The sequence below is a fragment of the Gymnogyps californianus genome, chromosome 8 (genome assembly GCF_018139145.2).
Source record: "Gymnogyps californianus isolate 813 chromosome 8, ASM1813914v2, whole genome shotgun sequence".
NCBI lineage: Eukaryota > Metazoa > Chordata > Aves > Accipitriformes > Cathartidae > Gymnogyps > Gymnogyps californianus.
Window position 1 is genome coordinate 25,215,299 of NC_059478.1, and position 21,431 is coordinate 25,236,729.

At 65.4% G+C, this 21,431-nt stretch overlaps 1 protein-coding gene across 1 annotated transcript; it reads right to left on the minus strand.

Moving 5' to 3' along the window:
- Window positions 1–308: 308 nt before the first annotated feature.
- On the minus strand, window positions 309–21,055 carry PTCH2 (patched 2). Its single transcript, XM_050901088.1, is given in 26 exon segments — window positions 309–361; window positions 473–886; window positions 1,057–1,229; window positions 1,232–1,301; window positions 1,726–1,825; window positions 2,099–2,241; window positions 2,390–2,527; window positions 2,965–3,248; window positions 3,815–3,995; window positions 4,085–4,227; window positions 4,500–4,812; window positions 4,897–5,302; window positions 5,430–5,548; window positions 5,628–5,753; window positions 5,842–5,934; window positions 6,058–6,213; window positions 6,293–6,424; window positions 6,655–6,802; window positions 7,144–7,265; window positions 7,366–7,561; window positions 9,615–9,706; window positions 9,944–10,013; window positions 10,135–10,324; window positions 20,228–20,400; window positions 20,731–20,983; window positions 20,986–21,055. Coding segments are annotated over 25 exon segments (4,305 nt in total). The 3' UTR covers window positions 309–361.
- Between the last annotated feature and the right edge of the window lie 376 nt (window positions 21,056–21,431).

Here is a 21,431-nt window from a genome sequence, read left to right on the forward strand (position 1 = left end):
CCGAGCCTGCCTTGCCAGCAGCTCCAGAAACAGAGGGGGGGGGTTAGTGCTTCCATTTCTGGGGGGGCAACAAGCCCGGGGCAGGGTAACCCCAAACCCTGGGTGAGGGGATGCGGCACCATCAGCACAGCCCCGGGTGGGGGACACGCAGGCATGGCCTGGCCTGCACACAGCTTGCATAGAAGTGCCAGCCTGTCCTGCCGAGCCCTTTTGCGGGGGGTGCAGGGGGGCTGGTCCTCCTCGGCCGAGATCGGGGGGCTTCACCGCTCCGGCAATTAGCAGCACGATGCGGGCAACCCCGCTCTGCACCCTCCTGTGCCCACTGGGCGCTGGGGAGATGCTCTGCCCAGGAGCCGGCAACCTGCGGGGAGAGAGAAGGAGGAGGGTCAGCCAGGTCCCTCCGAATCCACTCCACACCCCCACAGTGCCGTGCATGAGCCCTGGGGTAGGGTGCCAGTGTCCCCAAGCTCACCTAGTGCCGGGTGCCTGCCCCGCGGCATCCCATGCTCTGCATCTCGAAGGCGTCGGGCATGGCGGTGCCACCAGTGCTGGCCACGCTGGGCTCCTCCAGGCAGTCCCGCTCACCGCCGGCAAAGCCCTCAGGGCCAAAGTTGGGGTAGGAGCCAGGCAACGTGGGGTGCAGGGCCACCGTCACCGAAGCGGTGGCCGTGACGGTGGTGTAGCTGCCGGCAGGACCCTGCAGGTGGGTGCTGTAGGCAGGCAGGGCTGCGGGGGCAGCTGGCCGGGCGCCTGGCGGGCAGGGCTGTGGGTAGTCTCGGGGCGGCGTGGGGCACGGCTCCCCGAAGGGCAGGGGGGGTGCGGGCTGTGGGCCGGGAGCCTCCTTCTTCCCCTGGACCTCCGGGCTGTCCTTGTAGGGCTTCAGCACCTGGAGGGGGGACATGGAGCATGAGGGCTCCCAGCCACGCTGAGCATCCCTCTGGCAACCCCACCAGCACCACAGGGGACCCACGAGCCCCCATCTCCCAGCTCTATCCGTGACCCTCTGCCAGGCGATGCTGCGGAGCTGGCAATGCCACGGTGGGCAGAGACACTCACGGTGATGCGGGGGAAGCTGGGGTCCTTGCCGGCCTCCAGCAGGATGTGTGCTGGGGCAGGGGGCATGATGAAGGGCCCCCGGGGGCTGCCCGGCCCTCCGCCCTCTGCGTAGCGCTCCATGTCCGAGGGGTCGGGGAAGGCAGCGGGCCAGGCTGGAGCGCGCCGGACGTACAGCCCCCGGGGCCCAGGCACGGGGGCACCAGCTCTGGAGGGGGCAGGTGGGGGCCATTATCCACTGGGGATGCCTGGGGAGAGAGGGGACAGCGTCAGAGGGATCGAGGACATACACGGATGGAGGAGTGTGGGGTGGCATGGAGTACGGGGTGATGCGAGGATGGGGTGAGAGCTGTGTGGGGTGAGGGAGATACAGGGTGAAGCAGAGATGGGGTCAAATGGGTCAGGGAGGGATGGGGGGAGTCGAGTGTGGGGTGAGGCAGGAATGGGGTCAAGCAGGTATGGGGCAAGCTGGATATGGGGCAGAGAAAGGATGGGGGAAAGCAGAGATGTACAGGGTGAGGGATGTGCTGAGGTGGGTACAAGGCGAGGCTGGCACTAGACAAGGCAAGGATGGGTATAGGGTGAAGGGGGGACAGGGTGAGGGGCAATGGGGGATGAAGAGAGGTACAGGGTTGGGGAGGCACAGGGAGAAGCGGGACGGGGGTCTTGTACCTCAGGGGGTGGCCCAATGACGGAGAGCAGGACTGGCAGCAGCACCAGCCCATTGAGCAGCCCCAGCAGCGTCAGGATGGTTAGCACCGCAAAGAAATACCTGGGGGGGGACCGCAGGCAGAAGGGGTAAGTGGGCACAGCCGCCATGAACCCTGTCCCACCTCAAACACGGCTTCCCACACCATACACCCCAGCCCCCCTACATCTCCCCAGCCTCCTTGAAAGACGAGGTGGGTGCCCCCAGCAAGACACGTCCTTGCCAGCTGCCCCACATCCCCACCACCAGCCAGGGGGGCTGCCATGCTCACCAACCCCCATTGCCAAAGCTTTTGGGGGGCAGCAAGTGGCTGGTTCACCCCCCTCCAGTGCTCACCTCATGATGAAGTCAAACTCGGAGCCGGCCAACATGAGGACACCCAGGAGGGTGGAGACAGCACCGTCCATCACGGGGGCGAAGGTGTGCTCCAGTGCTGCAGCTGAGCGCACATTCCTGCTCCCCGCAGCTGTCAGGAAGCCCTGCACGGGATGGGGATGTCACACGGGGCTTGTCCCCTTGTGCCACCCGTGACGTGGCCACCCATTGGCACATGGCCAAGGGGGTGAGGGTGCCAGGGAGTGGGAACTGGGGTGCCCTGCGGCTGGGCAGGGGTCTGCCTGTGCTCACCAGGGCCACGTGAATGGTGAACTCCACACCGATGCCCACCGAGGCGATGAGGATGACCACGGGGATGGCGCTCAGCTTGATGCCCATCAGCCCCATGATGCCAAACAGCTCCACCGCCATCATGGCAAGGATGGAGACCTGGGGGGGCGGTGGGGTCAGTGAGGGGTGGCTCTGACCGGCTATCCCCTCTGCCTGGCATGCCTGATCCCATCCCCTCGCCCCATTGCCCCTTTTCCTTCTATTCACGGTGTTCCTCTGTCCCATCTATTGGGGGTGGCCCTCACCCTCCTCTGCATGGATGTCCTCAAACCCCTGCCCACTACACAGATATGTTCCCTTCATAAGTGACGTCCCTGATCCCTCCATATGGGTGTCCCCTACCCACCGCCACCTCCATATGGGTGTCCCTTCCACCCAGGGTGCCCTTGGCCACCCCATCACCCCATCCCCATGAAGCAGGTATCTAGGGCCACCCAGCAGGATGGGAGCAGGGCTGGATGTCCCTGTCCCCACACATCAGGAGGGCAGCACGGCCGGTCACCCCCCCATCCCCACGCATCGGAGTGCGTACTCACGATGATGCCGGCCGTCCAGGGGTTGAGCAGCAGCAGGGCGCAGACGAGGAAGGTGCAGGCCAGCAGGATGCTGATGGCCAGCAGAAACCAGTGGCGCAGGCCGATGTACTGCTCCCAGAAGAGGAAGGGGTAGCCGCTGGGGTAGCTCAGCACCCCGTGGCGCTGGGCGGCCTCCCGGCAGATGGCCCGCACGCTCTCAATCGCCTCCACGAAGTCAGCCGTGCGACGCAGCCCGCTCAGGTAGAAAGGGAACTGGGCGAACTCCAGCGGCTGGGCTGCTGGGACTGGGGAGGAGAGCACGGGCAGTATGGGGGTATGGGCAGCACGGGAGCGCAGGCAGCACGGGAGCACCCCAGCCACACCAGCCTGAGTGCAGCTCAGGCAGCCTGATGCCTGGCTGGGTACCAAGAGGCTGGGGAGTGTGCAGGGAGCAGACTGGGGGCAAGGAGGAGGGGGTTTCTCTGCTGGCAGGATGCTTGTCGGGTAGGAGGTCACGGGGAGCAGGGGGTTCCTCTGCAGGGGAATCTTTGTGGGGCAGAGGGGGAACAGAGTGGAGGGGCTTCTTTGTGGTGAGATGCTCGTGGGCTGGAGCAGGGGTGTGTTGCTGCGTGCTAAGGGTACAGGGAGTGCGCAGTGGGGTGCTCAGGGTGTGGGGTGCAGGGGGATGAGCGTGGGGCACAGGGAAACAGGGCAGTTTCTCTACCAGAGGATGCTGATGGGATGAGGGATGCAGGGGGGTTCTCTTTGGGGGGATGTTTGCAGGGCAGGAAAGGTGCAGGGAGTGGGGTCCTCTGCAGGGGAATGTCAGGGGGCAGGAGGGGGCTGTGGGGAGCCCACCGTGCTCACTCACTTCGCAGGTTCTCGCCCGTGGTGTCATACTTGTCATGGATCCACTCGGGCGGTGGGGGGTAGAAGTTGGCCTGGGAGGCGGCGAAGCCCAGTGGGTCGTTGCTGGCCCACACCGTCAGGCAGATGTAGAATGTGTCAGGGGGGATGATGCCGTTCTCGTCCACCAGCCGCCGCGTGGTCAGCTATGGGGAGAGAGCAGGAGCGGGCATGAGCAGGGCAGCGGGCACAGCGTTGTCCCCAGCCCAGTTGCCCCAGCCCCAGCCCCACGCACCTGATTGAAGTTGAAGGGCTCCTTCTTGTTGCCAGTCTGGATTAGGAGCTTGTACGCCAGTGCCCCGTCCTCGGAGCCGTTGCGGTAGCTGTCATGGGTGATGCGCCCGGCTTGCCAGTCCCTGTCGAAGGTGGCCTGGAGCCCTGAGGACGCAGCATGGGGGGTGAGCATCCCTTAGGGCACACCACCCTGCACGGCATCCCGCGTGCCCCGGGGAGCGTGGTGCCAGCGGGATGGGTGTGCAGAAAGCCCAGGGCTCAGCTTGGCATTGCTGGGCACCTTGGGGACACCATGGGACCACACTCCCCGGGGTGCCACACGCCAGGGAAGGCATTGCCAGGCCAGTGGGGAGGGTGAGGGCTGGGGAGAGGGTCCTTGGGCAGGGGAGGTCATGGAGAAGAGCGATGTCCCTCACCTCGCAGCCAGTCCTGGAAGTAATGGAGCCACATCTTGGGCAGGTCGCGGTTGCCCTCCCGCACCACATACTTGACAGTGCTGAAGGCCTGGTGCAGGCTGAGCAGGGCGGCTTGGGCGCCTGGGTAGTGGAAGCCGCCCTTGGTGACGATGAACATGTTGTAGAAGGAGAAGTACTTGAACTGGGCCGAGATGAAGGCATGCGCCTTGGTGTCCCGCGGCACGATGTCCGTCAGGTAGAGCCCATCGTGCACCATGGTGGTGCCGTAGAGGCTCAGCCCCAGCAGTGCCAGGAACAGCACCGCCACCACCGCCTGCAGGGACAGCGGGAGGGTCAGACAGGGTCCCGTGCCACCCACCTGCCTCGGCTGGCATCGCCGGGGCCGTCCCCACCTCACCTTGGTCTGGGTCCGCAGGAGGAGTGGGGCATACTTCTCCCGGGCGAAGTCAGCGAGGCTCCAGCGGCAGAAGGGCAGGGGGACGCACTCCCGCCCGCCCTTGGCCTCATCCAGCTGGGCCAGCAGGTCCCGGGTGGAGCTGGACGGGGCGAAGACCTGCGAGCCCAGGGGGTCGGTGGGGGGCAGGAGGACGGCAGGCGAGGTGCACACTTGGGAGGTGGGTGGCAGGACAGTGACGACGTGGTGGCCCGAGGGATCACACCGGGTGAAGGCTTGCACGGTGGTGGTGATTTGGGTGCTGGTAGCCACGCCGGGGTGCCCGTAAGGGGATGGGTGGCAGGTGTGGTTGTCGTTGGCATCGGCGAGCTCCTGGGGTTGGATCTGGATGACCCGCGAGGAGCAAGGGCTGTGGGGAGAGAGGAAAGGAGGAAAGAGGGAAGGAGGAGATGTTGAGGGAGAGGAGCAGAGTCATCCCATGCTTCTGGGGGGGGTCCGCGGGGTCAGCCCCATCCGAGCCAGCCTGGTGCTGGTACCTGTAGAAGCAGCAGAGGATGTCGAGCCGGCGTTTCTCCCGGCGGTGCAGGTCCAGGCTCAGGATGGCGGGGAAGACGAACAGCACCATGGCAAAGTTGAACACCACAACCACCGCAGCCTGCGGGTGGGGGGGCACATGTCAGAGCGGGGTCTGGCCATCCCTTCCTGCCCTCCCCGGAGGGGGACCCTGGCCCTACCTGGAGGGAGAAGGCGCGCAGAGCAGGGATGGGCACCAGGGCTGCCATGAAGAAGGCGATCATGTTGCTGACAGAGGTGAGAGCCACGCTGGTCCCTGTGCGCTTCAGGCACTCGCCCGTCCGCTCCTGTGGGGACAGAGGGAGGGGGTGACGAGAGGGCCCACGGGGAGGCAGGAGGGGGCCGGGGAGCCCCTGGGCAGGGCTCGGCGCTCACCTTGAAGGGGATGTGCTGGCTGGTCTCGGTGAAGGCGTGAGCCAAGAGGAACATGTCGTCCACACCGATGCCGAGGGCCAGGAAGGGCAGGACCTGCCAGAGAGCAGCCAGCGTCAGTGGGGGGACACGGCCACCGCCCGGGAGGGGACCTGGCCACTCCGCAGACGCCAGGGTCCCACCAGCCCCGTGGTACCCGGCTCTTCCCCCAGCACATACCTGGGTGGTGGCTGCGTTGAAGGAGATGCCCAGCAGTGAGCAAAGCCCCAGGCCGGAGGCCACAGAGAGAGCCACAAGCAGGACCCCGGCCAGGCCCACGGCCCCTTGGGACTTGGAGCAGTCCCACCGCAGCATGGTGACGCAGGCGTAGGCCAGCTGGAAGAGCACAGTGGGTTAGTGGGGACGGGGGGGTGACGGAGGTACAACGGGGGACAGAGAGAGGGGGCACACGCACCATGAGGAGGTAGCCCCCGGCCACCCGGATGGCACTGACATCGGAGAAGGATTTCATGATGTCGTTGAGCGTGGTGGTGGAGAAAGCATGGACGCTCTGCGTGGCGTTGGGCGGGATGGAGTCCTGCGCCAGCTGTCAGAGGCGCACCCTGTTAGAGGAGTCAGGACCCCCCCACTCCCCAGTACATCCCCCCCAGAGCCACCCAGGATGTCAGCATCGCTACCGGGGGTTCCTAGGGACCCACCGGACCACAAGAGAGCGGTGCCAGGACCTGTGGCCACATGAAAACCTGGGTGCAGGGGGGTGCCACGCACAGGCTCACCCCTGCCCAGCCCCACGCAAGGGCTGTTCCCAGTGCCCACCTCCACGAATTTCCTCTGCCAGGCCTCCAGGATGGCGCCCGCCTTCTCCTCGCTCCAGCTGATGTCATGGATCTCATAGTCATCCTTGAAGTGCTCAAAGAGCTGCCGGGGGCTCATGAGGAGGAACATGGTCTGCAGGGCCTCGGCGCTGGGGGACAGGCACGCACCTCGCTGGGACCGGCTGCAGCGCCCCGGGATGCAGGAATGGGTCCGTCCCCCACCCCACAGCTCCCAGCCCCACCGCGGACACCCAGGAGAGGACCCAGGCATCCTGCCCCCCGTCCCCCCTGCTTGCTCTGAAGCACTGCCCTGCTCGCCAGCCCCATATATTCGCCAGCCTCACACGCTCTCCCAGACAGCCCCGCAGCCCCTCTTGCAGCCAGGGTGGGTTCCCATGGGCACCAGATGAGGATGAGGATAAGGGAACCCTGCCCCAAACCATCCTGGGGGCCCCATGCCTGGGGACACCCGCACCGCAGTGGCTCTCACCGTAGCAGCTTGCCCTGGGAGTCTTTGGTCGTGCCGCCTAAAATCAGCTCCTGCTGCCAGCGCATGAACTTCCTGGAGAAGCCGTGGCAGCCCTCCGAGAGCTCGGCTGGGATGTCGGGGCTCTGCGGGTGGAGGGGAGGCGTCAGGGATGCAGGACTGTGAGGCAGGCAGGAGAGCAGCAAGTCCCTGCACCCCTCCTGGTCCCCACAGGCTGTGACCCACCTGCTGGCTCTGCTTGTTGGGGGCACTGGGGGGGCACTGGGGGTCCCGGGGGTCCAGGCAGGGCCGCTCCATGTAAGCCTGCCCCACCTCTGCCTTGTCCAGCAGCTCTTTGAAGCCTTCCAGGGACGTGAACTGCCCCAGCTCCTCCATCAGCTGCAGAGGGTCCAGGTTGCTCCACTGGATGTCCGGGCGGCCCCTGGGAAGAGAGCAGGACTGGGGTGGTGGGGGATGCCGAAAACTACATGCGGTACCACCACGACCACTGCCACCCCATCCCACAGGTCCTGGGGGTGCCCTCGAAGGCAGGGTGCGAGGATGCAGAGGAGCAGCATCAGTCCACAGCGCATCCCCTACCCCTTCCCAGGGCTGCCTGCAGCATCCCCCATGCCCCGTGCGGCGCAGCGGGCCGTGCCCGAGTCAAGTAGCGTGCCTGATCCTGTTAGGCTGGGACAAAGCGGGGGGAGCCGGCCCCACCGCCCGGCCCCGCTTTGTGTGAGCAGTCAGGCCGATTACTGCCCGCGGGCTAACATCTTGATAGAGGGGAGCAGGCAGGCAAGGGCTCCCGGCATCCCCTCCAGCCCTTTCTGCCATCTCCTCCCAGGCTGGAGGGTTTGGGGCTCAGCAGAGGTTCTGGGGGCTCAGGATGGTGCTGGGAGCTGGGCGCGGACCAGGTCCTTGGAGATCCAGCAGGACTCCATGGGACTTGGGTACCCAGGAAAAGGGGCTTTTCCATTGCCTGCGGATGCTCTGCTCCCTCCATCCCAGCCCAGAGTGCTGGGGGCCAGCTCCCAGCTTCACTCGGCTTCCTATTTAAGACAGAAAGGACACACAAAAAAGCCAATAACCCAACCCAGTGCTCCAAAGAGGGGAAGAAAAAGCCCGAGCGAGTGTGGGCTCTGGGGAGAAACGCAGCCTAATAATTCATGAAGGCTGGCTGGGCCGGAGCCGGCCGCTTGAGATTCCCACATACCAACCAGAGCTGCTGCTGCTTCCAAAGAGAGCCCCTTTTATCTGCTTTCGCTTGCTTCACTGAGCCAGGGCAAATCCTTTTGTCTTTCCATAGATTGCTGCTCTTTGTTCTCCCAGCTCCCACCCCGCTCACCCTTCGGCGTTAAAAAGGGGGACGAGTCCCCATGGGCTGGCCGGAGCTCAGCCGGGGTGCCCACCCGGGCACCCACTCACCCAGCTGTGAGGAGAGATGGGTCCCACCGCTGCTGCGGGTGCCACCCTGCCTGCCACGTACCCCAGCACCAGGATGCTGCCCACCCCAGCAGACGATGCCACCAGCATTCTGCTCAGCATGGCCACCCCAGACCGCTTGTTCCCGCTCCCGGCTGCTCCCCAGGCTGGGATGGGGAGAACCTGAGGTCTTGGGGGGGCAAAGCCGCTCCCCCAGTCCTGGCTGGGGATGTTGTGGCCCCTTCCCCCTCCTCCCGTCCGGCAGCAGCCTGAATAAGGCCACTATTTCATCTGTTTGGCAAGGGGCAGCTTTCAGAGCAGCATTAGCATGAGAAAGCGCGGGGCTGCGTTTGCTGACAATGCACAAGCCGCCCTGGCTCTCCCGGACAAACACACGTGTAAACAGAAGGAATGTGGGGGGGGGCTTCCCCCCCCCCATCAGCCCGGGGTCCCCAGCCCCACCACCGCAGTGCAGGGAGCTGGCTGGGAGTCACCTGCCAGCCACCCCAGGAACTCTGCGCCCTCTGTGTCCCTGCGCACAACTCAGGAGTGTGGGTGCCTCCTCGCCATCGTGGCACCCACAAAGCGCTGTGGCGGGGAGCAGCCCCCAGGGACCTGCCTGCAGCACAGCCTCTGTCCCCACATCCCCATCCCTGGCTGGTGTGACGGCATGGTATGGCAGGGACGGGCAGCTCCTGCCCGTGACCTGCCTGCAGCACAGCCTCTGTCCCCACATCCCCATCCCTGGCTGGTGTGACGGCATGGTATGGCAGGGACGGGCAGCTCCTGCCCGTGGGCTGCAGCCCCCCCTGCAGCAGTGCAGCCCTGCCCATGCCACCGAGGCCAGGCGGACGAGGACAGGGACCGGTCCCCAGGGTGTCGACCCAGCAGGACGAGCAATGGTGGTGGGACCATCCTGGGGCCAAGCAGGACAAGGAGCAGCACCAAGGGACCTGGAGGCAGCAGGGCCAAGCTGCATGGGGAGGTCAAACACAGCCCCTTGGCAGCCCCCCCCAGTCCCTGCTCCCACCCGCAGCCCCCTGCACCCCAGGACAGCCCCCCATACTCACGGGAGGTAGGCTGAGCCTCCCTGCAGCTTGGCGCCTTCCCAGAAGCAGTCCAGTGGTGTCAGGATCACGCAGGGGAACAGCTTCTCTATCATCTGTGGGAGGAGCAGATGCGAGGGGTCAGCAGGGATGGATCAGGCTCCCCTTGCTCCCCCCTCAGCCCTGCTGGGCTGCCTAAACCTGCGCCCTCCTGCATGGAGCTGGCGGTGCCTTTGCAGCGCCTGAGGCTGGCAAGACCCATCCCCACCACAGCCCATCTGCTGCCCGTTTCTTGGGGGACTGATCCCCTGGGGGGGGGGTTCCCCAGGGGTCACGCCATGCCCAGCACTCACCCTCTCGATCATGCCGTTCTCAATGATGGGGACACCCGACTTGTAGCAGATCTTGTTCAAATCCCACGATCTGGAAAGGCAGAAGGAGGAGCTGAGGATGGGCATCATTCCTCAGGGGATGCAGCAAGGGGTGAGGGGACACGCAGGACACGGTGGGTTCCCCATCGCCCCCCGTCCGGAGCCGGACTCACTTTCCGTACAGCGAGACTTGGACTTTGCTGGCAGCCAGGGCCGCCTCGAGGTGGAGCTGCAGGGCCTCCTGCGTCAGGATGTTCTCCCCATCCCTCTTCGGGGTCTGGATCAACATTTGGGAGGTGTAGACAGACTCCTCGCCCAGCTTCTCCTTGGTGTAGCGCAGCTCCTGGCTCACCCGGCTGCCCGCTGCAGAGGGGACCATGACGTGCCCTGTCAGTGCCAAGGCTGGCAGAGCCCCCATCCCACCAACCTGTCCTGCCCATCAGGATGCCCAGGGAAGGGGACGGGCACAAGCGAGGCCCTGCAGCATCAGATGGTGCCACGTTAACCCAGGGGAGCTTCTTGCCAAGAGGTTCCCCAACTGCTGCATCCTCTGGGTGCTCACACCCAGGGGACCCAAGCAGGGAGCACCCCAGCCCACACTGGACCAGGCATCCCCCTTCCCACCAACACGGATATTTCCAGTCCCAGAGAGGCTCATTTGCTTTGCTTTCCCTGGAAAAACCCCACAGATGGATGGCTGGTGAAGCAGATGGGACGCATCCTGTCCGCTCCCACCCATGCGCTGTGGCGGGTGCTGCAGATGCCCAACACAACCGGCCCCCAACGTAGCAAGCAAAACTGAGGACACCCCACCCCGTCCCTGCCCAGCTGCTCCCTGGCACCCCAAGGTGGGCAGTGTTTTGGCCAGGGAATGGCCCTGGACCCCCGCAGGTGCAGGCTGCCCTGGGAGGGGTTTGGGGACAGGGGAGGGACACGGCGCTGGGGAGCTCCGCAGGACCCGTCTCCTCCCGCTGAGGCTCTGGGATCTGTCCCCGATGGCAGGAGGAGAGCTCTGAGCATGGCAGGGCCAAGGTTTCCAGGAGAAGCCGCCGACTTCATTTGCGGCCGCCTCGGCACGGAAGAGAAATCCCCTCCCAGCCAGCACGGCTGGGGCTGAGATCAAACCCTGCGTGGCCTTTTGCATGGCGCAGCACCATGCAGTGCCACCCACCAGGGATACCCCAGGGTGCCCGGCATCGGGGCGCATCCCAAGGCAGTGCTGCTGGCAGGGTGGAGGCCAGCTCCTGCCCAGCCCCGGGTGCTGGGGAAGGGGGGAGTCCAGGATTCATCCGCGCCGGGATGCTCCCTCAGCAAGAGGCGGGGGCCCCGGCAGGCCTGGCCCCCTGCCAGCGCCGAGGAGGCCGGAGCGAGACCGCAAATAAGGAGCAGAATCTTCCCTTTTAATGACTTATTATATGGGTTGGTGTTTTTTGTTTTTTTTTTTCCCTGGTTTTTGGGAACGGGGAGGGGGAAGCATCTTTATTGTTTCTGGCTGGGCCAGGGAGCAGCTGGTGTCCATCAGATGCCAGTTGGGATGTAGGTTGTGCCAGGGCCGGGGAGGGGGGGGGGACACACGGCCACAGCCTTTGTGTGTGTGTCAGGGGACGGCAGCGCCCAGGGCGAGGGGACGAGGACACAGGGAGGGTGGGTATCAGGGGAGGGGATGGGACACCCGTCCCCTTCCTGGCAGGCTGGGAGGTCGGGCAGGAGGTGCGCCGAGCTGCTCTGATCTCAGCCACACCACCCACGCTGAACTCGGGCGGATGGTGGGACACGGCAGTGGGGGGGTGCCCAGCATCGCTGCCGCTGCTCCCGGGGGACACATCCTGCTGCGCCCCGTGGGCATCTCTGCTCAGCACGGCTGTGGGAGGAGCTGCACATCTGCAAGCGTGGAGTGCGGGGGGAGCCCCCAAAAAATTAAAGAAAAAAAAAAAGAGAAAATAAAAAGCCGTCCCTTGTAATTAGTGTTAATTTGGAACAGGGCACTGCGAGCCGTCAGCAAGCTTCAAAGGCTGTGAGGAAGCCTCAAATTCCAACACCCTAATTAACCAAAGAGCAACATGAAAAGACAAGGCAGCGCACACAGGGCTGCCAAGGACACTTCAAACGGGCGCGCGCCCGCCGGCCGGCCCAGGGCCGGGAGCGGGGCGAGACGCCCCACGCTGCACGCAGCCCCCCGGCCCGGGGAGGGGGCTGGGGGGGCGCCCCGATACCAACAATGAGCACGTTAATGAGGAACTGTATGTAAATTCTTTTTTTTTTTTTTTTTTAATTCCAATTAACAAAGGGAGAGCTTGGCTTTTTCATGCAAAGGGCCCTCTCGTTCCAATCGGGCGCCCCGGTCCTGCTTATTAACAGCCCGCTCCGCTCCCCAGCAGGGTTTGGCTTCACGCTGGGCAAAGTGACCCCCACACCCCCCAAAACCCCATGGCGGGGCCTGGGGGCAGGACAGTCCCCGGAGGCAGCCATGCCTTGCGTGAGCATCCTCCTTGGGGCGGGCACCGCTTCTGGGTACCACTGGCTGGGGGTTTCATGCTGGGGGAGTCACGGGGTGCAGGCACACAGCAGTGTGGCCTGTAGGGTGGATAGGACCCCATGCCAACCCGCACCCCAAACACCCGGGGTGCAGAGCAGGATCCCACCATGCCCAAGCTGGGAGGGCATGGGTGCTAGGGAGGGGATGGGGTCCCCAGCAGCAAGGGCGGCTGCGTGTGCGGCTGCCTCCCGCCCGCGGGCCATGCCGGGGGGAGCCCTCCCCGTAATTACAGCATCCGCCGCAAAATTACAGAGCAGGGCGGGAGCCTCCCTGCCCCCTTCCCGGCCACCCTGCCTGAGCCATCCCCCCCCCGCCACAGCTCCCCAAACCCTCCTGGCACAGGACCCACGGCTGCGGCCCCGGCGCTGCAGCTGGCTCACCCTCGCCCAGGGGGACCGGCTCGTGCCCTCGGCTGCCCTGGTGGGTGCCAGGACCACAGCACCCCCTGTCTGGTGCCAGCCCCCCCACACCCTCCAGCCACGGGCTCCTGCTCCCAGCCAGGACAGAGCCCCAGCCCCTGTGTTCCCCCCCTGCCCAGGAAGGGGTCCGAACCAAGCTCACCCCACATCCCCCCAGGGGCTGCCAGCACTCCTCGAACTCAGCTCAGAGGGTTTGGGGTCAGAGGAGCCCATGCTGGGTCCTGCTGCCCCTGGCGCAGCTGCAAGCCCCCCCAAGCTGGCACAACAGCAAGGGGACATCCCGCCATGCTTACCCAGGGCAGGAGGTAGGCAAACCCCACGGGAGCCCTGTCCCCAAGCACCCACGGGTCAGGGGCAGTGGGCTGAGCACACTGAGGCAGCGTGCCCGGGCGGCAGCAGGAGGGCAGTGGGCCGGGGCAGGCTGCCAGCCCCACACCAAGCCCTCCCTGCCTGGCAAGGGCAAAGGGGCCAGAGGCAAGGGAGGGCCATGGGAGGTGCTGGGGGCTGCAGAGAGGCACCGGTGTCTCCCCAGGAGACACATGCTGCTGCAAGGACCACTCTGTGTCCTCCCAGGGTGGGTGGAGGCTGTGGTCAACAGCACTGCCACCGGTCTGCAGATGGGACCTGGGCACTGCCAGCAGCTGTCACCACCGCTTGGGTGCCCCAGGTGGCAGGGAAGGAGCACGCCTAGGTACACGTCCTTGCTTGGCCTCCAAAAATCAGGCCCTGTCCTCCTGCCTGGTGTGATGGGGCTATGGGATGTGGTGACAAATGTGGAGAGTCCCAGATTTGGCTGGTGCACCGGGGATGCTGCAGCCCTGTTCCAGGGCCAGGCCAGCCCTGACCCCAGCTCCAGCCACGCGCCCCAGCAAGGGAAGAGCTGGGGGTCCCCTGGGGAGCAGCCCCCTTTCTACAGCACAACGTCCCAATGCCAGAGCTAGAAACCCCTGCTCAAGTCCACAGCTGGGAGGGGGGCAAGGTCATGCCAAGATCCCCTGGGAAAAGCCATCCCCATAGGGACCCCCCCACTCTGCAGCACCCCCCTGCTGCAACAAGGGGCACCCATGGGAGCAAACACTAGACCGTCAAGCCATCCTGTGGCACAGACTGAGTGCCTCCCCTTGGCAGATATGACCAACCCTGGGTGATTAAAGCCCCCAGGGGCATCGGAGAGATGCCAGCACTGTCCCGCATCCCATGCACCATCCCACATCCCGGTGGGAGGGGGTCCCGAGGCACCGCCCCGAGCATCCCTTGGCTGGCCGCTTCCCCGTGCCGAGCGGCGCGCAAGTCGGAGGCCACCTTCAAAGTGTTGTGGGGCGGATTAGCTGGATTAGGGAGGCAGTGAAAGGACCCATGCTGCTTCGGAGGAAGTCTCGCCCAGGGCACGCTGAAAGAGCCATTTTTACCTGTCCCGGCCGCTACCGCCGGCCTCGCCAAAAGCCCTGCGGCCCCGTCCTGTCAAAACACGTCCTCCCGGCCCCATTCACCCCATGGCACAGGGCCGGCCCCGGGGAAGGGGGGGGGTAGGTGGGTGGCAGATGGGTGTCCCTGGCAGCACCGAGGGATGAACGAGGGCTCGCTGCTGCCCCGACACCTCCGACCAAACCCAGCCCCACCAAAGGGGCTCCCACTGCCCGGCTAAGTCAAGAAGGGCAGCAGAAGAGGGGGATGCCTTCAAAAAGCCAGCAGCAGAGGGGCTGAAAGGGCCCGTTTGGGGCCAGCTCCCCAGCCGTCCGCCCCGGCCAAACCCTTTTGTTTAACGGTGAAGCTAAATTAATGTCTTTATTACCCCAAATCACAGGGCGGCGGTTCCCAGCGTGGGGAGGGGGGCAGCCAGGAGCTCGTACCGCCCCGGCCGGCACCGAGGGGACAGCGCGACCCCCGAAAAAGAGAAAAAAAAAAAAGGGGGGGGGAAGAGGGGATTCAGTTGGGAACTATTCACCGCTAAGACTCCTGTCAGCATTGACATAAATTTCCACTGGTGTTGGCATTTAGGCATTTGCCATTTCCATATGTATAGGGCTGCCTGTACTAATTATGCTAATCACCCCCTCTGTTGGCTGCTGTGAAAAATGGCCACATTAGGCACTCCACTGCTTGCTAATGTCACTTAATGTGTGGTTGAAACATACATTCATCCCCCTCTGAATGGTGAAATTTTTCCACATTGCTGGCTTCATTCAGGCAAGAAATGAATTTTTTGAACTCAGACCACTTTTCCAGGCCCGAGGGAGAGGCAGATAATAAAACCCTCTTCTCGGGCTCTGGCGCTGCCCCCTCCCAGCCGCCAAATAACATTTAAAACGCAAAAAAAGAGCCCCCCCTCCAGGTCCATGGATATGTCTAAGTTTAAAAAAAAAAAAACAAACAAAAAAACCCCCCACTTTCTAGGAAATAAAAAAAATATATAAGTTGAAAAGCAAAGCAAAATGGATAGGGGCAGATAAGCCACAGCCATCTGTAAAGAGTCTCCCAGCCTCTTTGGGTTAATTAGCAAAATTTTCCAGCCCAAAAAAGCTGACCGAGCTGTCAAGGAAGGGAAAAGGAAAAGCAAGAGGTTTCACGCTCTCCTCCTGAAGATAAATAAAGGCAAACTGCCTGCGCCCCATCTTTGGGCAGGTGAGGGGGGGCTGGATGAACCACCCCCCCACCCCTGCCCCCCAAGAAGAAAGGTCCTTTCAGAGCCAGGCGGGGCTGCGAGGGAGAAGGTGCTTTGGAGCAGAGGGCTGAGCCAGGCAGGTTTTTGGGATAACGGGGACCTCAGCACTCCGTGGCAGCAACGCCCCAGCTGTCCCTCACTCCTCCGAGCCCCCAAGGATGGCGGCACAGGGTCCCCAAGGATGCCCAGACCCTGCGAACAAAGAGGACTGCAGGGTCCCAAAGGAAAAATCCCACCAGGCCAGGCAGGAGGGTCTCCAGGGCAGTGCTGGGGACCGGGGCTGCCCCTTCCCTCCCCATGGGGGGATACCTGTGTCACCGCACCCTGAGAGGAGTGAGGACCCTGTCCCCACAGGATGCCCGTCTGGGGACAGAGCGGGGACATGGCAGCCCGGGAGCCGCCCCTTGTGTGTGAGGCCGGCTCAGGCCGGATCCCGGTGGGCGTCTCGCTGCCCTGGCTGCGGGGACAAGCTGCCATCAGAGCTCCCCATGCTGCTGGCACCAGCCCCACGCAGCCCCCCAGCCCCGCACCCCGGCTTCGCCTGCTCCTTTCTCAGCCCCTGCACCGTTGTCTCACCCCACAAAACCCACCTGCTGGCAGCAACAAGACCACCCACCTCTCCCTGTGCCCACCCAGGAATGGCCACAGCACCCCGCTCCCCCCCACAGCTGCTGCCCCACACCCCCCCATGGGTCCCACCACACTCAGTGGGGACAGAGGCTGGGAAGAGGGGCCACACGGATGGTCTCCCCAGGGCAGAGGCAGGGTGGGGAGGGCGTTCAATCCCCATCCTTGGCTTTCCCATCCCTGATGCCCCTCTCTCTGCAAAGAAAGCGCCAGCCAGGGTCTCCTCTCCTGCTTGCCCCTGCCATAGGGGGAGCCCCAGGCTGCACCCCAGCCCTGCCCTGGGTGCCAGGGAGGGGACGCCCTGTGCCAAATCCTGTTGCAGAGGTCAAGGAAGGACAAAAGCTATTGCCAAGGGGGTTGGGGGTGTCTCAGCTTCATGCCCCAAGCTGGGAACAAGGCAGCAAATTCCCCTCACCCCCATACCACACATCCCATTTCATCCCACCAGCACATTCGGGGTGTCCCTGACCCCTCCAGGAAAGGGACGAGGTCTTTTCTGGGGAGACTCGGCAGCTCTTTGAGAGTACGACGGCTGCGCAGGGCACTCGGCTGTTCCAGTTAGGAATTAACTCAGCCTTCCTTTGAACCAGCCCTCAGCGCTATAAATCAGGCAGACCCATTCACCACCCAGGGCTCTGCCTGCCCAGAGCTCGCCACCCCGGCCCCTTGGCCCTACAGACGCCCTGGGAGAGCCGGGAACAGCTGCCAGGTGTCTAGAGGTAACTCAACACTCGCCACTAGCCGGGATTTCAAAGCCTCTGAGTGGCTAATTGCTTCGGAGGAGCCTAATTGAACATTTCCACAGTCGAGTCCAATTTATGGGGTGACATGGCCTCCTTCCATCTCCCAAACAGGGATGTGGGTCAGGCATAACCCCAGGACACCGCAAGCACCCCCCAGCCCACAGTGCTGAGGACACCCCCTGAATTGAGACAAGGGACCCTGCGCTTTCCCACAGTGGCTGAGGTCACAGCCCAGGCTCAGGGGGACCCATCGGGGGACCTGCCATCAGCATGGCCCCAACGCTGACCCCAGCCATGGGGCCAAAGCAGGGCTGCCCACCCTATTCCCGGGGGGGAGGGGTGGGGAACAGCAGCACAGTGCCCCCATGGGAAGCAGCTCCCTTCCCACCAGGTCCCCAGCTCCCTTCCCACCAGGTCCCCAGCTCCCAGAGGGCTGAGCTCAGCCTGCAGCAGGGACAGCCCAGCATAGGGTCACACTCCGCTCCTGTGGGGCTGGGACCTCACCTGGGTGAGGTGGTTTGGGTTGGAGCATCACCAACCCACATCCCTCAGCCTGGCTAGGTAGAGGCAGGTGATCGGGTACAGACCAGCTTCCAGGGGTCATCAGAGGCTTCCCAGAACCCTCAACCACCCTGCCTCTGAGCTGGGTCCTACTGGCCTAGGACGATGGGACCAGGACTCCCTGCACACATGCCCTGCCGCTTAGACACCTCACGGTGCTGCCTCAGGGCCAGGGTGGACCACGCTCCTGCAAACATCTCCTCACACATACCCAGAGAGGGCAGGAGCCGGGGTCCTCTGACACCCTGGGGATCCCAAAGCTTTGGGACCAGGCTGATGGGGCACCAGCTTTGCCAGCTCAGGGGCAAGAGCTGCGCTGCCTCGCCCTGGCACAGCAGTACCAGGCTCGCTGCAGAGGGACGGACACACACACCAGCCATTCTGCTGCACACCTGGGGACAGGAGAAAGTGGTGGCTGAGAAAATCCTGAAGCAGCTTCAAGTGCTCAGGATCCAACCACACAGTCTGGGAAATTGTGTCCTGCTCCCCAGGGGCAGCCCAGGCCCTCCTGCCCCCCGATAATGCACATCCCCACACCAGCAGGACGGGGTCCAGAGATCAGGGAGGGTTGGGTACACCTGAGGACACCAGGGGATGTTTCGATCTCGCCAGAAAATGCAGAAGCAGAGGCCAGCAGAGATGCAAGGACCCAATGGTTGTGGGGAAGGGAGGCAGCCCCACAGCTGATACACAAGACTAAAAGAACCACTGCAAACCTTCCTTCCATGTCCTGACCCACGCATGCATGTCAGGGACCCCGCAGGACTAAAGCCACCCCGGCCACATCGTCCTTGGCGATTGCAGGTAGTGCCAACGCCCAAGGACAGCCTCCCCAAGCACGCTGGGGCCGTGCCACCCAGGAGCAAGGCATGGAGCGGTCTGCCCCAAGTGCACACTCCCAGGGGAGCAGCCCTCCCAGGAAGGCCAAGGGGGGCCCCGAGCAGCACCCCGCAGAGCACCCCCAGCACTCTGGCATCTCACGCCATCCCCACCTCAGGCGCTGCAGATCCAGAGCAGCAGCTGCATGTGGACCCCAGTGCACCCATCGCCTGGGAAGGGGTGGGACACCCCACGTCAGCGGTGTTTCACCGTGGGGTAAAAAAAAAAAATCCAGCTCCCGACATCAAAGAGGATGCCCCGGCCATGAGAAAGAGCCAGCTCCTCAGAGAGGCCCCCGGCACCCACGTTACAGCCACACCACAGTTTGGGAAAAATAGCCCCCAACAGCAGCCGCAGTCCCTCCTGGTCATACCCATACGAGCAGGGAAGCACGGTGGGGCGCAGAGCGTGTGTGCAAGAAAAGCTGGGCTTCTGGGCACTTCCAGCGGTCCCCAGGCTCGGCCCCTTCCCCATCCCACTCTCCACCCCGACGCACCACAAGTCCTGTTCCCCACCAACGGGAACAACCACAGCCACTTCCCTGGCTCTGGCCGCAGTTGCACAAAACGCTGACTCCTTGCAACCCCAAAAGCACAATAAAAATCCGATGGAGCCGGAGCCACGACCTGGAGCAAGGGAACCACAGAGGGAGCATGTCCCTCCTCCAGCAGCCACCGCTCAGGCGCTGCCCGGACCGGGAGGTATCACTGGATTTCTCTGCTACGTGTTGCAGAGGAAAGGGGTGATGGAAACAAGATCTGGGGGTGGGGGACAAACACCCCTCAGGAGTGGGGAGCAGGTGGGAGAGCTGGGGATTCCTGGGCAGGGGTGCATACATCTGTGTGCGAGCAGTGAGGGAGCGCAGGGCTTTTTTTTTTTTTTTTTTTTAAAAGGGGGTGGGAGAGCAAAGTTGCTTCTATTGTTGAACCAAATCCAAGAGTAGCTGAGGACCACACAAGGAGCGGGGCGTGGGGGAGGAGGCAGCGCTCCCGCACAAAGATGGCTGACACCCCTCCGCTGAGCAACATCTGCCCCTGCACAGCACCCCACCAGGGACCCCAGGCTGGGAGACCCCCCCCGGGCAGGGTCTGGCAGGGATAGGGGGGTGCGATACGGGGTGCTGCCCCCCCGGGACCCCCGAAGCAGGAGGGAGGCGCAGGGAAAGCAAATCGCAGCACCGGGGAGCGGAGCTGCAGGGAGAGGGGAGAGAAAATCCACACTGGAGTTATTAATAACAAAGGAGGGGGGATCAGCCGCTTCCACTCGGAAACGGGGATTTGCTCCTGCCTGACCCTGCCTGCTCCTCCGTCCCCTCCGGGCAGGGGTCCTGAGCTGGGACCGGCAGCCCCGCGCTGCCGGCTCTGTCCCGGTACGGGGCTGCGACCGGCCCCGGGGGCTCTTCCCACGGGGAAGGGGCCCACCGGCGGGAGAGCGGCACTGCGGGAAGCGGGTGCCCACGCGTGCAGACACGCGTGCTCAGCCCGCGCCAAGCACCATCCCCGCCGCACGTGTCCGCTCGTGCGGGGATGCGACCGCACCTTCGCGCGGGGACCCCTGCCGGGACACGCGTGGGAGTCCCTTTGCAACTCAGCACCGCGCACGACGCAGCCCCAGCGGCCGCGCAGACGGGACCCCCGCTCGCGGGCATCCACGGCCCCGTCCTCCGCGGCCCCGCTCGCGGGACGCCCGGCGGCATCCTCCTCCTCCTCCCGCCCCGCTCCCGCGCTGTCACCTGCCTCCGGGCCGGCCCCGCACCTCCGCGCCCCGCGGGGGGGACAAAGCCGCGGCCGGGAGCGGGACCGTTCCCACGGGCGGCTGAGCCCGCGGGGCCGCGCTTACCTTCCACCCAGAGGTGCTCGATGTCGGTCTCGATGGAGGCCACCCGCAGCCCCACGGCCAGCGCCCCGAACACCAGCAGCCCCACGAAGAGCACCTTCCCGCAGTGCCGCTGGATCCGGCAGCCCAGGGCGAAGAGCAGCGCCTGAAAGCGGGCCCGCAGCCACAGCGGGGCCCTTTGGCCCACGGCCCTGCCCTGGGGAGAGGGCGAGGATCAGGCTGGGAGCGGGTAAAGGGAGCCCCTGCCCGGGGGGGGAAGGATCCCGCAGCGGGGCGGGATGCCCGCGGCGGCCACGCTCCGTGGGCTGCGGAGCGGGGCCGGGACCCCTCCGGCACCCGCGATGCTGGGGGTCCCCAGCCGGGGAGAGCGAGCGGGTCCCCGAGCCGGGGGACACGGGGGTACCCACACCGCGCCCCCCCCCCCCCCCGGGCTCCTCCGCCCTCCCTCCGCGCTCTACCGAGCTCCCCCCGGCCCGGAGCCCCCCGCAGGAGCGGGCGATGCTCGCCCCCTTACCTCGGGCAGCGGCTTGCGGCGGGCGGCGCGGAGCGGAGGCGGCGGCGCGGAGCGGGGGGGCTCTGCCGGCATGGCGGGGCGACTGGCGGGGCTGGGCACCCCCCGTTATGTGGGGCCGAGCGCGGCGGCCCCATGCGCGCGGCGGGGCCGGTGGTGCCGGTGGCGGGGCCGGCGGCGGCGCAGCGCGGTGCCGGTGCGGAGGGCTGTGTGCCGCCGGCCGCCCGCCGCGCCTCTAAAGGGGAGGCGGGGGCGGGGGGCGCCGGGGCCGCGCCGCCGCCGCCGCTCCCATTGGCCGCCGCCGCCGCGGCAGCGCCCATCGCCGCTGCTAGGCAACGGCGCGCCCGCCGCCGGCGGCCACACACGGCGGCACTACCCCCCCCCCCCCCCCCCCCGCACACCCCCCCCCGCCCGCCCCGCACGGCCCGGCCCGGCCCCGCCGCGGGGAGGAGCGCGGCGGCGGCGGCGGCGGCGGCGGCGGCACCGGGGCGGCCCGGTCCGGTCCGGTCCGGCGCGGCCCGGTCCGGCCTGCCGGGCCCGCGGGCAACGGCACCCCCGCGCCCCGGGCTGCCCCCCCCGCCCCGGGACCGGCAGCCCCCTCCCCACAGACACCCCGAGGGATGGGCAGGTCGTGTCGTGTCCCCCCCAGCCGCACCGCAGGGGTGGGCACCCCCACACTGTCACCCCTGGGGGTGG